At 43.2% G+C, this 17,920-nt stretch overlaps 1 protein-coding gene and 2 long non-coding RNA genes across 3 annotated transcripts in view; 2 read left to right on the top strand and 1 right to left on the bottom strand.

Annotated features, from left to right (window-relative positions):
- Nucleotides 1-17,920, top strand: part of LOC125886100 (uncharacterized) — a 233,265-nt gene that overhangs the window by 11,808 nt on the left and 203,537 nt on the right. The window lies entirely within an intron of this gene.
- The window catches only part of hdac11 (histone deacetylase 11), a 184,627-nt gene continuing 167,862 nt past the window's right edge, over nucleotides 1,156-17,920 (bottom strand). Inside the window, exons 10-11 of the mRNA XM_049571583.1 lie at nucleotides 6,812-6,990; nucleotides 1,156-2,843 (exon numbers count right to left, since the gene is read on the bottom strand). Of these exons, the coding sequence (XP_049427540.1) occupies nucleotides 2,598-2,843; nucleotides 6,812-6,990 (425 nt within the window). The 3' untranslated portion in view covers nucleotides 1,156-2,597. The remainder of the gene's footprint in view (nucleotides 2,844-6,811; nucleotides 6,991-17,920) is intronic.
- LOC125886125 (uncharacterized) overlaps nucleotides 4,202-17,920 on the top strand; it is a 29,973-nt gene continuing 16,254 nt past the window's right edge. The window contains exons 1-3 of the long non-coding RNA XR_007448982.1: nucleotides 4,202-4,401; nucleotides 5,955-6,128; nucleotides 6,410-6,552. This is a non-coding gene — a long non-coding RNA (uncharacterized LOC125886125). The remainder of the gene's footprint in view (nucleotides 4,402-5,954; nucleotides 6,129-6,409; nucleotides 6,553-17,920) is intronic.

Here is a 17,920-nt window from a genome sequence, read left to right as displayed (position 1 = left end):
TGCAGATTTGCATTTGACACACACTGACTCTTTTTTTTTAATTTGTGGAATTTGTGTATTTTCAGAACTGTTTGATTTGCAAAATATTTCTCTTTATATTTGTGGAGGTTGTTTGATATTTACAGATTACACATTTACACATCAATAATAGATCTTCTCACAAATAATTTTTGAAACAAATCTGTCTCCATATTGAAATATTTGCCAATCCATTTAATATTTGCAAAATGTTTTTCTAAATTAACAAATGTTTATATTTGTGGAAGAGATTTAATATTTACAGGTTACATATTTACACACTGATAGTAGATCTTCTCACACAATTCATTTTTGATACAAATCTCCACATTTGTGTATTCGTAGATCCATTTAATATTTGTAAAATATTTTTCTAAATTTACAAATCCTTTCTTTATATTTGTGGAAGTAGTTAAATATTGACAGATTTCACATTTACACACAGATAGTAGATCTTCTCACACAAATAATTTTTGATACAAATCTGTTTCCATATTTGAATATTTGCAGATCTGTTTAATATTTGCTAAATATTTTCTGAGTTTACAAATCTTTTTTGTATTTGTGGAAGGTGTTATAAGTTTACAGGTTATACATTAACACAGGTGGTCGATCAGTTCACACAAATAATAATAAGACAAATCTCTCTCCATACTGGGATCACAGCAGAGCGCAGATTTAAGAGTTATCTCGTAAATTGACTTAAAACAAGCTGCTGAGCAGCTGCACCAACCTCAGACGTGTTTTCACTGTCCTGTTACTATGTTTTGATGATGTACCTGGGTAGCTAGCTTGGTAGAAAGATGTGATCCCCATTGTAAATCTTCCCTTAGTATAACTATTAGCAAAGAATGATGGCCAAAACTATGGAAATAAGGGCCAGAACCAGAATACTCCTTTAGTTAAAAGTCATTTCTCACTTTAAATGGAACTTCCAAGTAAGTTACCTTTTGAAGCTTCACACCAGCATAAAGAGGGGGGGTATGGGGATTTCACAAATGAGTAAGCTAAGAAAGCACTCATACTTCAGCTTACTTTGAACTGTTTAAATGTTTTAAGTAGAATTTGAATATGAAATGACTTAGTTAGCATATTGTACACACACAAGCACACACCTGCACAGACCTCAGTTAGTATTGTGTGTGTGTGTGTGTGTGTGTGTGTGTGTGTGTTTGATGGAGTGGCTTAAGTGTCTTTTGGAAACTGTGATATTGTTCCAGCTGTTGCAATAATCATATTGATCCAATATTTTTAATAGAGATGCACGATATTGGACTTTTTTGCTGATATCCGATATGCCAATCTATAACAACTTATTTGGCTGATTACCGTTATCGATATATCCACTTTTTTCTCCACCTAATTTAAGTGATCGTCAAGTCTTTTCTGTAGTGGGATTTACATCATATTATGCATGCATTCACTTATCGTGATGGCCCACCAGCAGATGGAGACATGAAATACAATAGTTTTCAATGCATGTAATATTCATTCATTGTGTAAATTAAGACAAAGCATGTTGGCCAATTCTAATAATTCATTTTAAACTCAGTATTGGCCAATACTGATGACGTGCCAATATTTCTGTGCATCCCTAATTTTTAATGATCTATTTTGTCTCCTTTTACACAACTCCTCCATGTGTAATCATCATTAGGAGAGTTCTGTCTGTGTCAGTACAGCAAGTCAAACTCATGAAACTCACAGGCCGGTGCAGTCAATAAATGCAGCTATTTTCAATTTTTGAACTTTGAAGTGGAGATGTCAGGAACACATTGCAACAACAACACAGACACAGAAGAGTTAAGTGGCTTCAGTAAAATCATATTGAGCTCACTGTAAACGTTATCTGCACAGACTGAGTGGATTTAAAGCCTTAAGTACAAAAACCCATCAAAGGGCAAACTTGATTAATGAAACACTGTTAACTCTGTAATAATTACATTATTATTTGTTGTACACTAATTTATACTGGAAGTGATAAAGGAAAATGCTGAAAATGATGAATGAAGAAGACATGATCATCTGTAAGAAGGTTAAACATCCCTAGTAGATTATGTTTGATAGGTACGGCTCTCGTGCAATTATCTTGTGTTTCACCTCTGAAGGACAGGTCATTTGCCATGTATCTGTAACAACATCAAAGTCTTCACAATTTCATTAACTAGTAATATATCATCTTTCACAAAAGACATTATTATATTTCCTGAGATTAAAGAATACATCATACATAAAAACCATCATTCTCCAACTGATGAAAATTGAAACTACTTTTTTGTGGCACATGAGAACTCAGGAAAGTGTGATTATTATGGTTTTTGTCTTTTAAGAATTATTTCCTTTGTATAATTGCCAACTTAAAGATGTAAAACATGACCAAGGCTATTTTCTGGTTGTTGTATGTGTGCAAACAAGCACTGGGTAACCCCTGTCATCAGTTTCAAATTAAGATGTTTCTGTGTGACAGCAGAAAGCTTACAGTATTATCACTGCTGTCACACAGTACCTGCACAATTTAAAGTGACTTCAGGGCCTTTAAATGTCACAGCTCTGAGTGTTAATGTCAGGATGAATGCATCTCATACTGCAGTGAATGTTGATCCAACACATCCAGAGCTGCTGCACATCAGGCTTGTCATAAGTGACGATGATCCCTCCCCCTCCTCAACCTCTGCTCCAATTAGGCCCTGTTGGTGCAAGTTGAGGATGGAGTCAGCGATGATGCGGGCTGTTTTCTTCTGGTATCCTCCAGATGTCACCATAAGTATGGGGATGCCCCGTCGCCTTGCAGCACTGAACACAATCTCATCTCTCTTTACAATGCCCTGGAGAGGAAGACAAGAGAAGAGCTGGTCTGTCAGTCTGCCCATGGCCTCGGATAGGACTTGTAATTTCTCGGAATTTTGGCAGGCTGCTGGCTAATGCTTCTACAGTACCTACACTCCATTTTTCACCCGAGGAGGGAGGGGAGGCTGGAAGCAGTCTGATAGTTCTAATTTCTCATTACTTCACTGTGGAGCACCAAATCTCTCAGAGCATTACATACCCCAGAGACTGAGAGTGGCAACAGCCTGTATCCAAACTCTCATTTACTATTGAACAATTTGCAGCACAATGACTGAGTTTGAACATTATTAGGCATAACAGAAACACGTTTTACCGCAACCTTAAATAACAATTATTAAAGTTGCACTAACCAAGAGTTTCTTTTTTAACTTTAGGCTATTTACCAGCCCAAATCACTGATTAGCTCTGCACCACACATCACTGTACCATCCCACTAACACATTCTGCACATTTACTTGATTTGTTCTAATTATTCTGTGGAATTTACAGCATCACCTATAGGATATCTGTGCACACAGGAAGTCATACATCGAAATGTGGCTCATGCAAGATCAGCTCTTTGTATGTTTTCACATTTCCTAACAAATTACCTACGTAAAGTACTAAAGTTTCCTGACACAGCGGAGCCTGTCACTTCTCCATCCAGGTATTTCTCCTGCCATTACAACACTGCGTATGAGGTATCTCAACAAAAAAAAAATGGTCAACACATATCCTTTACTTTATCTTTCCTGTAAAAATTTTCTTTAGATATCAGTAAGGGAGAATTAGACATGCGTATAACCCTCCCCTGCCCAGGATCAATCTCAGGGCCATGCCGTGGTCTATGGCAAGTAGTCATACTAAGACTGACTAAGATTTTTTCATTTTCTTTCATTTATTATTGCCTTAAATTGTAATAAAACATATTTCCCACTTTAACTGCTTATATTTGTTATGTTGCAAACATGGAAATTGTTGGGATAGTGGCTATATTGGCTATATGCAAATTATATATCCTAAATAGCAGAGATGGGGACTCGAGTCATTGTGACTTGGACTTGAGTCGACTTGAGTCGCTGTTTTGATGACTTGTGACTTGACTTGACAAAAAACAAAAGACTTGAGACTTGACTCGGACTTGGAAGTTAAAGACTCTGGACTTGACTTGAGACACGATGACTTGAATGACTTAAGTGTTATTCACATCATGTTTTCGGTTAGAATATAAAATTAATAATTGAATTTAAAAAATAATGACGATTACCCGGTAGGAGCGCAGGCTGAGAATGGCGTTGTCATGATTGGATCACTACCCTGTCAATCAGTCATGCCCTCTCTACGTACCTTACGTGTTTATTGGAGAAACAGGCCCTCTTATATCAGATAGGCATCAACAGCGGGAGGGGTACCGAGAGTCATCGTCTTCGGCTTTCGGAATTACCATTATTACGGCAAAAGACGAACAGCACAGTGCAAGACATGCGGCATAAACATCTCGGACAGCCAGGCGACAACTTCAAACTTTGTTCGTCATTTGAAGAGCCATTCTGCCCAGTAAGTGCTTGTCAATTAGCTAATATTTTCTGGTTAGTCGGTAGTTAGCTAACGTTAGCTTGATACGACCGGTTCATCACAAGACCGGCTGTACGTTTTATGAACGAGCAACACAGGGTTAAATGAGCTAAATGGGTGATTTTGGCCGCTGCCATGGTTAGTGTGTGTGTGTGTGTGTGTGTGTGTGTGTGTGTGCGCGCGCGTGCGCGTGCACGCCTGGGGGGCGTCCCTGCAAAGTAAACATTGCAGCGATGAAGTCAGTGTTTACTGACAGTTACTTATATTTTGTCTTTTCACTTTATTAAGATCAGATTTTGCAGGTAAAATTACAATAATAAGGTGACTTGACTTGGACTTGACCTATTACAGGACTTGACTTGACTTGACATAACCTGTGACTTGACTTGACTTGACTTGACTTGACTTGCCCAAGAAAAAATGACTTGGGACTTACTTGAGACTTGAAGGTTAAGACTTGAGACTTACTTGAGACTTGCACATGTGTGACTTGGTCCCATCTCTGCTAAATAGAATATAATATGATTTTAGAATAATTATAAATCTGAGAATTCCAATGTGTTTCTAATACTAAACATATAAAACAGACACCAGGTTTTCCAAAAGAGTTTAAAAAAACCCCAAAACATTTCAGGTAGCAACCATCTTGAAAAAAGCAAATTAGAGGTCATGCTGTACTGTACTGGATTACATTAAAATTGACATGTGTTTCAAATTATTTGTCCTCTCAATTTACATAAATGGATGAGGAGGTAGTTAAATTATGCTGGAACATAATTATATAATTTAATAAACAACATTATGACTGTATTAGACACCCTAAATACACTATTTGACAGCTGTTTCTGATTGCATTACATTGTGCAGATGTACCTAACATGGCCACTGAGTGTGGGGAGCAGCTCTACAGCACACTGTCCCTCCAGCTCACCGCTGATGTTTTGGAATCCAGTATGAACTGTAAAAAGTAGTTCAGGCTTAAAGTAGGCTTATCAGTACTCACATCTCATATGTATCTACATTAGCCTCTTTTACACTGCCTGTTCAAGATGGGAATATCACACGGTTATGAAGCCTCTCTGTGCCGTATATAAAGTATGATCCAAGAATTGGGGGACAGAGTTGTCTTGCCATTAAGCCCAGCTTGGACCTAAGATTCGCAACGGGTTGAAGTTGAAACAGGCAACTACTTGCAATGCGCCATTCTTCAACGTTCTAAAACAACTTCACATCAATGCAGCTAGATGAGACGGTGTATCATCTCTATGCGACAACTCTCTGTACCTCTGTTCTGATTTCCAGCTTTTCAGGCTTATTTTGTGGCTGAATATAATTTGTAGCTTCTTAAAATATGAATAAGGGTAGTGATAGTGAGTTACTGGCTACAGTTGCATTTGTAGTAGTGATGAAACGGCAAAAAACAAAAACAAAACAAGCAATTAGATGGACTGTATTCATAATAAATATGCCACAGTAATATAAATAACCAATCAATGAAAATGTGTGTGTGTGTGTGTGTGTGTGTGTGTGGGCAGGGCATAAGCACATAAAGCTGGCAGCAGTGACCCAGCGCCCGACACCGGTTCACAGTGAGGACAGAAACAGAGGGCTCGGTGGGGAGCACCTGCTGCAGCAAGCGAACTCACCAACTGCGGTCACTTTGACTTGACCAGCTGACTTCACCACAAGCCGATTAGCTGTTGAAACAGGTAATGTGCTTTACATTCTAAAACCAGTTGTCGTGATTTGACCAGTGGAGTTGCAGGTGACATCATCACCAGGCTTGAGTTGACCGTCCAGTTCACACCACTGCAACTTTTCTCTGCAATGTTCTAAAACGATTCTATCTTGTTGTAAGTCTTTGGTCTGAACTTGTCTTTAAGCCACCACAGGGGGTGGTAACAGCACCGAAATGATGTCTGCATAAACAGGGCAACTGACAGGACAGTATCATGTGATGTTCTGACAACATGTGTGTTACCCCTCACAGGAGATTTAAAAGTAGCTGTTAGCGGCCAACTCAAAGAGGAAGAGCAACGAGCAAAAATGTCTGCAAATTGTGAAAACAATGAGGACCAGCAGCTCCTTACCATCCAAGCAGAGGACAACATCAGCTACCATATAACAGAGATGGTAAATGGATGTTATTGCCATGTTATGCCATTGATTATAAAGCGCTGCTGATGTGTATGCTTTATCTCAAACTAGAGGTTGAAACTGCTGTGTTACATGTCACGCCTGTCACACTTCATTTGCTTCCAGAATGCACCGTCATTGTTTGGTTCTGTGTAAAAATGCAAAGGAGGCATAAAGAAGGGACTTAGCAGGGGCTCAATAGTGCCATATCTATCTGAAAGTGGCTATTGAGTGTCTGATAGAGCATGTACAGTGCCTGTGGTGATATGGAGAGTCCTCCGAGGGGGTCCCCATCCAAGATATCTGTCCCTGCATTATAGATGAGGATGTCAGGTCGGACCTCGTTCAGCGCTCCATCAGAGTGGAGCTCCACTTTCTGGAGGTACTCTAAGTCTTCAGTGCCCCAGTCCAGCTCCACCTTCCTCTTTATGGCTCCTGGAAATACAGAGAAATTGAGATACTCTGTATATTTTCCACTCACCATCATCAGGAAGCCACAGAATATAGCTGCCACCAGAACCAGCCTTTTTGTTAAAAAGTTGTAGTGTGGATTGTGGAATTATCTGTTGCCTGGTGTCCCATTTTTCAACAGTCACTTAACAGTCACACAGTGCCAGGTCTGTGGAAAAAATCTGTCATTGTTCCGTAACCTAGGTCTCATGTCCAGCTGTGAATAATGACTATAGACCTGTCTCATTAACATTGGTTGTGGTGAAATGTTTTGAAAGGATCATTGTCAATATGCTTAAATCTGAGGTTGTTGGTTATCTAGATCCTCTACAGTTTGCCTATAGACAGGGTTGTAGCACTGAGGATGCAGTTATTTCTGACACTCATTTAATTAAGAATTATCTAGAGGACCTCAAAGCATATGCTAGAGTTTTATTTGCAGATTTTAGTTCGGACTTTAACACAGTCCAACCCTACCTGATCATACAGAAGTTAATCAACATGAAGGTGAACTCTTATCATTAAATGGTTTTATTCTTTCCTAACGAATAGGACCCAAGAAGTCAGAGTGAACAGCTCACTCTCAGCAGTGAAACAGTGTAGCACAGGTGTGCCTCGGGGCTGTGTCAGTTCTCTTGTACTCCTTAGACTAGACTTACTTTATTCGTCCCAGAGGGAAATTTGTTTCCACTAACTGTACATTTACAGAGAACGATCACGGATATCACAGGCACAGACATATCACAGACATCGCAAAACATCACAAAACATTACATGTTCATTTACAGAGATGGACACTTTGAGTCAACGGGATCTCTTGTTCAGTGCAGCTATGGCTGCTGGGATCAGGCTCTTCCCGAGTCGAGCTTTCCTAAATTTGAGTGTTGGGTACCTGCGCCCTGAGGGTAATGGGATGAGGTATTGGTTGAGTGGGTGTGTGGTGTCCCGTTCTATTGATTTTGAAAAGCATATAATGGACCTGTTATTTAACTCTATGAGGTTGGGTGTGGGAAGACCAATGATTTTGGAAGCGGTGTGTGTGATGCGTGTCAGTTTGGCCCAATAGGTGACAGAAAGCATGGTGAAGAAACATATGGAACAGAACAGAAGGATTGGTTGAATGATGCTTTGGTACAGAAGTAGCAGTAGATGGGGGGCGACATAGAGTCCTTTGAGTTTTCAGATAGCTGACAGTCTTTGTTGGCTCCTTTTTTGTATGGCTCTGGTGTGTCGACTATATAGTGACACTATCTAGAACATCATAACAGTGACCCATCCACCTTACAGGCTTGTGGGATTGATCACATTCCACTGTCCTTGAGGAAAGGGGATAGACAGAGACAGTTAAATCAGAGGGAAACCTTTTGGATTTATAAACTACAGGCCACTAAATATCCAGGCCTGAATGAGGATCTTGACTTTAGTGTGTTTATTTGATTGTCTGTGCATGACTTTAGTGTCTTTATTTGATTGTCTGTTTTATGTTGTTTGAGTTTACTCTCTGCATGGTTTATTTTTTAACCTGACTGTAATGTGTTTTGCATGTTGACCTTCTATATTCATGTTTGACCTTCTTGAGAATTGTATGATACTTATCTCTGACTGTGTTGTAAGGATGACATCTGCTGGATGCTTTTATGTAATGGCAGTTGTCACCTGACCAGCATTCCTGCCAGGTGGAGGTTTCTGATAGGTGGACTTATGCTTTAAGAAACTCTCCTTCCTGTTGAGAACTGTTTGACTCCCTGAGGAAGGCTTAATTGCCGAAACGCGTCGGAGTTTTTTTAAAGGGAAATGTTACCAAGCCATTAAAATAAAGGCTTTTTAACTTTGTTCAACTGAGAGTGCCTTGGAGTCTTCCTTGTTTTCTCAGGTTGTGGTAGGTGATGGGCTTATGCAGTCACTGATGTAGAGAGTATACAGGAAAGAGCTCAGCACACATACCTGTGGAGCTCCAGTGTTGATTGTGAGTACAGAGGATGTGGCCCATCCTCACTTCTTGCAGTCTGTCAGTGAGGAAGTTGTGGATGAGATGGATCAGACAGGGGGGAATGTTGAGATAGTGCAGTTTCTGGATCAACAGGTGTTTCTGGATCGTACTGAAGGTGGAACTGAAGTCCACAAAGAGAATTCTCACAAAGTTACCTGGTGCGTCCAGGTGCTGAAGGAGGAAGTGCAGCAGGCAGGCTACAGCATCGTCTGTGCCCCTTTTGGCCTTATAGGCAAACTGAAAGGGGTCCAGATGTGGAGTGACAATCAGTAGGATGATATTCAGCAGGAGTTTCTCTAGGCACTTCATTACTATGGATGTCAAGGAAACGGGGCGGTAGTGGTTGAATTCTGTAGGTTGGGGTGTTTTGGGTATTGGGATTATGGTGGAAGTTTTCCACAAGGTGGGTATTGTTGCAGTCCAGTAGAATTCACAGAAAAGGGAGTGCAGTATTGGTGAGAGCTCCAGAGTGCAGGTCTTCAACACCCTGGCTGAGTGCCATCAGGTTCCGGAGCCTTGCCTAACTTGCAGTGGCTCAGCTGGTGCCGTACCTCCTCCTCTGTGAAGGGAGCCAGTTCCTCAGGGTCCAGTGGGGGGAGGGCTCTCAACCAGGTCTGACACTCTGATGAAAAATCCTGGTTGTCAAAACAGGTGTAGAAAGTGTTCACTTGTTTGGTGAAGGTTTCTGGGTCATCTGATGTACATGTGGATTTGGGTTCAGATCCTGTCAGGGTCCTCACCCTCTGGAAGGCTTGTTTGGTGTTCATGTTGCTGAATTCTGCTTCCAGTTTATTTTTGTATTCCAGTTTGGCTTTGAGTATTTCATTTTTAATGTTCCTGTTTGCTGTTTTGAGGCTGGCCCAGTCCTTGAGCCTGAAGGTTTTGTGCTTTTCCTCCAGGCTCTGTTTTATTTGTGGACTGATCCAGAGCTTGGAAGTGGGATAGATCCTTATTTTTCTGGTTGGAATGGTGGAGTCCATACAGAATCTGATGTAGTCTGTGATGACAGAAACCCTGTCATTCAGATCTCCATCGAAGATACTGCAGTCAGTGCAAACCAGGGAGCCTTGGAGTTGGTTAGTGGCGTTCTCCGACTAGTGTGGGGTGCTGTAGCAGTTTGGTATGTGATGTCTCAGTTCCTGTCGGTAGAGCAGAAGTAAAAAGATGATGTTGTGGTCGGCAAGTCCAAGCAGTGGATATGAATGGGCTTGGAATGTGTCGGTAATATTCCCGTAGCAGGGATCCAAGATGTTTCCCCTCCTGGTTGGAATATCCACATACTGTTGAAATGATGGTAACTGTTGAAATGATGGTGTTGAAAGCGGAGTGCCGGGATATCTGGCTAGCACTGCGTTAGCATTCTCAGCCATTAGCTCTGCTGCTATATTGATGTTAGCACTGGGGGCTATGTAGACACAGCTGATCACAACAGTGGGGAATTCCTGGGGGAGGTAGAAGGGGCAAAGGGACAGGGTCAGCATGTCCAGGTTGGGTGTGAACACCTTACGATGTACTTTGATGTTGTTACACCACCCATCGTTGACATAAACACAGACCCCACCACCTTACGTCCTCCCTGACAGCCTTGTTCTGTCAGACCTGATGATGGTGAAGTTGTCCAGGCTGACCTCAGCGTCTGAAACGGACTCCTTCAGCCATGTCTTGGACAGAGCAATGATACAGATGTCCCGGAAAATGTGGCACCTCGCATGTAGCAGGTCCATTTTATTACGGAGTGATCGGACATTGGACATGAGAATGGTGGGGAGAGGTGGTTTGAATGGACGCTTCCTTACTCGGCAGCGGGTGCCTCCACGTTTCCCTCTTTTTCTCAGCCGAAGCTCTGACGGTAGGACAACAGTAGGCTTGGTGTTACTCAGCAGCGAGGCCCGGTGCACCAGGAGTTCATCTCGGCTGTAGGTGAGTAGCCAGTTGCCGTTGTCGGGTTGGAGTGCGAAGCTGTTGCAGATCAGCCATAGAATCGCGAGTAAAATGGCAGACTGATAGAACGATGTCATGGTTTATCAGCCCAGATTTAGCCAACATAAACATCCACATTTAACACAAAACAACGCAAACACAGAACCATTCTCTCAGTGCACTGCACAGTGTGTGCCATATTGGATTTGAGGCCCCAGTTACACTGTACACCAATGAATACAGGAGTTCACATCCTAACAATCATGTCATCAGATTTTCAGATGACACCATCATCTTAAGCCTGTTAGATGTGAATGTTTCCCCCTCTGTGTATTTAAGTGAGATAGCCACTTTTAAGACCTGGTGTGATAACAACTATCTTGTATTAAACGGGAAAAAACTAAAGAGATGATCTTCGACCCTATGGGAATTGTATCTCATGACCTTGTGATTATTGATAACAACGAAATTGAACAGGTGTCCTCATATAAATATCTAGGACTAAGGTTGGCTAATAATCTGAGCTGGAGTGTTCATTTCGACCACTTGTGTAACAGATTAGCACAGAGGCTCCACTTTCTTCGGAGGCTGCAGCTGTTTGGGGTCCGAGCCGAGATCATGTTAACATTTTACAATGCTGTACTAGCAAGCATTATAATATATGGTATGGCAGTGTGGTTCGGCTCTCTTACAGTCCAGTGGAAGGCTAGACTTGGTGACAACAGCCATTAAGTTAATGGGGAAACTTGTCCAACTCCAGTCTCTCCAGTCAGTATATGAGGGTGCAGTAGTCACACAAGCCAAAAATGAACTGTTACCATCAGGGAGGCACTACAGAGCCAGCAGATGCAAGAGTTACCATTTTAAACTGTCCTTTATCCCCACCTCCATCTCACTACACTACAAATACATACATCTGATAGCTGCTTCCACCCCTCCCCTGGGGAGGCCTACTGCTGTGAATCCACTACCCTAGTCCCCCCTCCGCCCCCAACCCTAGTCAGGGCGGTGGGGGGCCTACTGTGGATCCTGCTGTGGATCCATTACCACCGTTGTCCTTCCTCTTGACGCATACAATAGGCTAGGCAGGGGGGAGGCTTATGGCTGCGGATCCCCTGCCTGACATCTCCCTTGTAACAAAAAAAGAAAAAGTAAAAAAATCTTGTCATGTTCTTTTGGTTATGCCATTCTCTTCATCTGCCTGAGGTGTCTCCCTGGCAGAGCAGGGCTGCTATTGTGACTATTGACCTGCTGCAGATCTGATACGTTCTTACTCGCACTTCAGTTTTTATTTGCAACAGTTTAATTTGCACTACTGTATTTTATTTGCACTATCTATACTACAGTTTTTATTGCACTTTTTATGATTATCTCCTGGGCTAGTGCAACCTTAAGGAGCTTTTGTTCTTTTAGCCCTACCTGTTTTGGTAAAATTGATGCATTTCTTTCATCCAGTAGTCCTGATTGCACAATTATGTTATTCAAATCTGCATTCTTGCTGTACTACATGGTTGTCTACTGTGTGTCTCGTTTGTATATGGTAGCTGTATCTGCTATGCAGCTATGTCGCACTATATGCCCAAAACAAATTTCCCATTTGGGACATTAAAGTTTATCTTATCTTAAAATAACCACAATAAAACAAAGACACTTATCCACGGGCCTCACATACATGTGGGCTAATAATGTCATGATCAGCCCTGCCTCTGCTGGGGCGGGGAGCTGCTGACGTCAACTGGGGACATTGTTGGGCGGTGGAAGGAATACTTTGAGGAGTTCCTCAATCCCACCAGCACGCATTCCAGTGAGGAAACAGAGCCGGGGGTCTCGGGGGTGGGTCGTCCAATTTCTGGGGCCAAAGTCGCTGAAGTAGTGAAGCAACTCCGAGGCGGTGGGTGGATGAGATTCGCCCTGGATATCTCAAGGCTCTGGATGTTGTAGGGCTGTCCTAGCTGACATGCCTCTGCAACATTGCGTGGACATCGGGGCCGTGCCTCTGGAGTGGCAGGCCAGGGTGGTTCCCATTTTCAAGAAAGGGGACCAGAGGGTGTGTTCCAACTACAGGGGGATCACGCTCCTCAGCCTACCCGATAAGGTCTACTCCAGGGTGCTGGAGAAGAGGGTCCGGTCGATAGCTGAACCTTAAGTTTAAGTATCTCGGGATCTTGTTCGCGAGTGAGGGTAGGATGGAGCGGGAGATTGACAGGCGGATTGGGGCGGTGTCAGCAGTGATATGGGCGCTGAACCGGTCCGATGTGGTGAAAAGGGAGCTTAGCCAGGAAGCGAAGCTCTCGATTTACCAGTCGATCTACATTCCGACCCTCACCTATGGTCACGAGCTCTGGGTAGTGACCGAAAGAACGAGATCGCGAGTACAAGCGACTGAAATGAGTTTCCCCCGCGGGGTGGCTGGGCTCAGTCTTAGGGATAGGGTGAGGAGCTCAGACATCCGGGAGGGACTCAGAGTGGAGCCGCTGCTCCTCCATATTGAGAGGAGCCAGTTGAGGTGGTTCGGGCATCTGGTAAGGACACCTTCTGGACGCCCCAGGACACGCTGGAGGGATTACATCACCCGGCTGGCCTGGGAACACCTCGGGGTTCCCACGAAAGAGCTGATGGAAGTGGCTGGGGAGAGGACTGTCTGGGCTTCTTTGCTGAGGCTGCTGCCCTCGCAACCCAGACCCGGATAAGTGGAGGACGACGAGTACGAGTTTCCTGTCTAATCTTGTTACTGACCTGCTCTTGTGTGCCTTCCCTGATAGGTTTCACCTGTCCTCACCTCCTGCTCACCTACAGTAGTTTCACTCCCTAAAAATACCAGCAAAGTTCTTTTGTTCTTTGTCACCTTGTTGTCTGCGTCTCTCCCAGTGATTTCTTCCAGCAGTTCAAATAAACACAAGAAGTTTGTGCTCTAGAGAAAGGATCAGCACTCAGTGAATAACCTCCTAAGCCCTATGATAACCTATTATGGCAAGGCTTAACTATACAGACCAGTGAGCAGTGTTAACTAACATGTCTTTGGGGTCATCGGGTGGGAACCTCCTTTCACCAGTGTTTCGTCTAGTTGGTCCCACGACACCTCCAAGATGCTAGACAGTGATCTCTGGCATCCCAGAGACACTCCCCTAATGCCAGGTCTCACTGCTCCCCACACCAACCCAACAACCTCCTATACCTTTCTTACACATAGCTTTCTCAGCCCAAACAGCACTGCCACCTTCAACAAACCCAGGCTCCGTACATGCGAGCTCCAGTTAGAGACAGTGCTGATGCTACCTTTCCTAGCACATTCACCATACTCTATTTCACACGCTACATAGCATAACTCCAATATAAGCTAAACTTAAAGGAGACAGATAAACTCACAGGATCAGCAAACACACTCACCTTGCAGCATGGTCTCAAACAAAAGGGATTCAAATAGGCCACTCCCACACTTCAATAACCTTCCTCTTGCTGGGTTTTTTCCTGAGAGGACTGATTGGTGGATCTCTCCACCTGATCTCAAGGAGTTATGTACCCTGCTTAGTAGTTCCCCCTGCTGGCCCCCAGCTGACATTATTTTTTCTCTTCCAGATCCACTGACTTGCTCTGGCTGCTTCATCTGACATTTCCTTCACTGTCTTCATCAAACTCTGTCCCCGCACTCTGAGTTCCCCCAGGAGCGAGACAGTTGATCTTGCTATGAATCCCCTACACCCCACTTCCACTGGACAAATCCTAGTTTTCCATCCACGCTGCTCAGCTTCTGCTCCTAGGTCTGCATATCTAAGCTTTTTTCTTCCATAGGCTTCTTTCACTGAGTCTTCCCAAGGAACTGTCAGCTCAATGAAATAAACTATCCGTTGACTCACTGACCACAACACTATGTCAGGCCTCTCCTTGGTATAAACTGTTTCCTGGGGAACAACAAGCTTTCCCCCTAAATCTACTTGCATTTCCCAATCACAAGCACCTTCTAGGCGGCCACACCCTTGCCTCCTTACTAGCTTATCCCTTCTGTATTTCTCCCCTTCACGGACAAACTGAATTGCTAAACTCCTATTCTTAACACCTTCTGAATTTACTCGTCTTCATTTCCCTTCAATGCCTGCAGCTAAAAATTTCAACACCTGGTTATGTCGCCATGTATATCGGCCTTGTGACAAGCTAACTTTACAGCCTGACAAAATATGCTTTAAGGTTGCGGTACCTGAACACAATGGGCATGATGGGTCCCCATTTACCCACAGTTTTAGGTTCTGGGGGGTTGGTAACACATCGTATGTAGCCCCTAGCAGGAATCTAATATGATTCTTCTCCATACTCCACAGGTCCCTCCAACTAAGCTTCCTCTTCTCGACACTTTTCTAATTCAACCACTGTCCCTGTTTAGCCTGGGCCACTACCTTTGCACCCCTTAATATCTCCTCCTGTCTACGTATCTGTTCCATGACCAGCTTTCTTTTATCTTTGAGACGTGCTTTCTTTCATACCGGTTTGCCTGAGCCAAGCCCCAGGCCTCCCCGGCCAAACTAAACATTACCTACAATCTGTGCATGCCTAAGAGCTATCTCTGCCTCCTGAACTGCCGATCTTGGGTTCCACTTCCTCCCCTTGATTGGATTTGGAACCACACTCCTAACTACCACATCCTTACTCCTAGATAACAAGAGCTCTGTCCTGACCTTGGTACATATAAATTCCTCTGTTAAACTAGATACTGGCAGCTTAAGTACCCCTTTTCCATACAATGCAACACTACTTAGGCACCTAGGAGCGCCCAGCCACTTCCTAATATAGAAGCTAACTGACCTTTCAATTCTTTCCACAACGGATACTGGAATTTCATAAACTGACAATGGCCACATTAACCTAGGATATAGCCCAGATTGCAAACACCACAACTTCAACTTTCCTGGAAGTTCTGATTTATCTATTCTATCCAATCCTTCCGCCACATCTTTTCTAAATTTCACCACCTGTTCCTCATCATTCAACTTCACATTGTACCACCTACCTAAGCTCTTTACTGACTTTTCCCAAATTGTTGGGATTTCCTCATCATCTATGACAAACTTCCTATCACTTAACTTCCCTCTATGTATCAAGATGCTTCTAGACTTACTAGGCTTGATCTTCATGCTGGCCCACTTGAGGTTCTTATTTACCTTCTCTAGTAGCCTCTTTGTACATGGCATTGTTGTGGTCACCAGTGTCATGTCATCCATGCAAGCCCGAACTGGTGAAAGATGCAACCCCTTCTGCCGTCTCTCTCCACCTACCACCCACTTAGAAGCCCTGATAATTACTTCCATTGCCATAGTAAATGCTAATGGAGAAATTGTACACCCTGCCATGATGCCTGTTTCTCGCCTCTGCCAAACTGTTGTGAAACCTGCCGTACTTAGACACAACCTAATATCCTGAAAGTATGCTTTCACTAAGATAACAACTAACTGTGGCACTTTGAAGTAGTCAAATGCACTCCAAATGAGGCTACGTGGTACTGAACCAAAAACATTTGCAAGATCCAAAAATATAACATGCAGGTCCCTTTTTTTTAATCTTCACCGCCTGAATCTGGTGCCAGATCATGCTAGTATGCTCTGAACACCCTGCAAAACCTGGTATTCCTGCCTTCTGCACCATAGTATCTATTAAGCTATTTCTTTCTAAGTAGCTAGCTAATCTCTGCACTACTACACTAAAGAAAATCTTCCCCCCTACATTCAAGAGAGAAATCATCCGGAATTGGCTAAGGTCCACAGACTCCTTCTCCTTAGGAATAAGGACACCCACTGCTCTACGCCATGCTCTTGGGATAATTTGTTTCTCCCAAACTATTCTTAGCTGTTTCCACAAAAAATTTAAGGATATCAGGTGCACTTTTATAAATCCTGTAGTGGACTCCATTAGAAGCCTTTGCACATCTGACCACCTCCTGAACTTCCTTCCGCCTAGGTGGCATGACATCCATCTCATGCTCTATCCCTCCTAATGGAGGGATATCCGATGGGAAACCTACTACCCTATTCTTCTCTAAATCTGAATATGTATTTCTCAAATATTCTTCAACCTCTAGCCTTGCCTTATATCTCCCATCTTTTCTAATCTTTCTATTGCATTTCCTCTAAGCCTACTTAAGATTACTTACAAATCTCTATTAACTATCTCCCATTCTTTACTGGCATTTGCCCTAGGCCACTCTAACCTTTTGATCTATGGTTCTCTCTCTGACTGGCATACTGACCTCAGTGTCACCTGCATCCTCTCTTACTACCCCCTCCTCCTCCTCCTCCTCCTCCTCCTCCTCCTCAGTGACAGTGTTACTGATATCCTGCAAACTGTGGTTTTCTACCTGCCGCTGGACTTCATCCGACTGACTCGACTGGAAGTAGTGATCAATGCCCTTTCTTTGCCACACACTTCTTCTTTTCCTGATGAGTTCTAAGGCCTTTTATTGATGTTACTTTCTGCCAGACGCAAGGACAAACCTGAAGCATCTTGTTCTCGACTGTGCTACTTTTATCCTCTACAGATGCACTTGCCTTGCCCTGAGTGCTGCTAATTCTAGCCCTGGTGGATAGGTCCGTGCCCCTACCCTTCACTGAGTCACAGATCCAATGCAAAGTCGTGCCCGTTCCAATGTCTGTTACCGTGTAATCAACCTGTGAGTCATTTTCCACCCCATCTCTCGCTGACTCCTGGGGTATTTTCCCTATGTTGGCTGTAGCTAATTTTGGTTGTAGTAAGGCTGCTAAGCCTCACCACTGCAACCATGGGTTGCTAGCCCATGCCAGCACCTTTGGTGTCTTCTTACTAGTACTTTGGTTTTCTTGGAGTTCAGTATTCCCAGTGTTCTGGATGTGTTTTTGGATTTTTTTTTTACCTGTTATTTGCCTGTCTCTGGACCCTCTCAGGTAGTAAGCCCATTCTATCCCATCAGTCTGTTCTGTGCTTGGGACCAAACCTATACTGTTGAGAAACTCTGACAGATAATTGCTATAGTATTTGCAGTGCAAC

The sequence above is a fragment of the Epinephelus fuscoguttatus genome, linkage group LG1, assembly GCF_011397635.1.
Source record: "Epinephelus fuscoguttatus linkage group LG1, E.fuscoguttatus.final_Chr_v1".
In the NCBI taxonomy this organism is placed as follows: domain Eukaryota; kingdom Metazoa; phylum Chordata; class Actinopteri; order Perciformes; family Serranidae; genus Epinephelus; species Epinephelus fuscoguttatus.
This window is presented reverse-complemented; position numbering and strand designations above follow the sequence as displayed.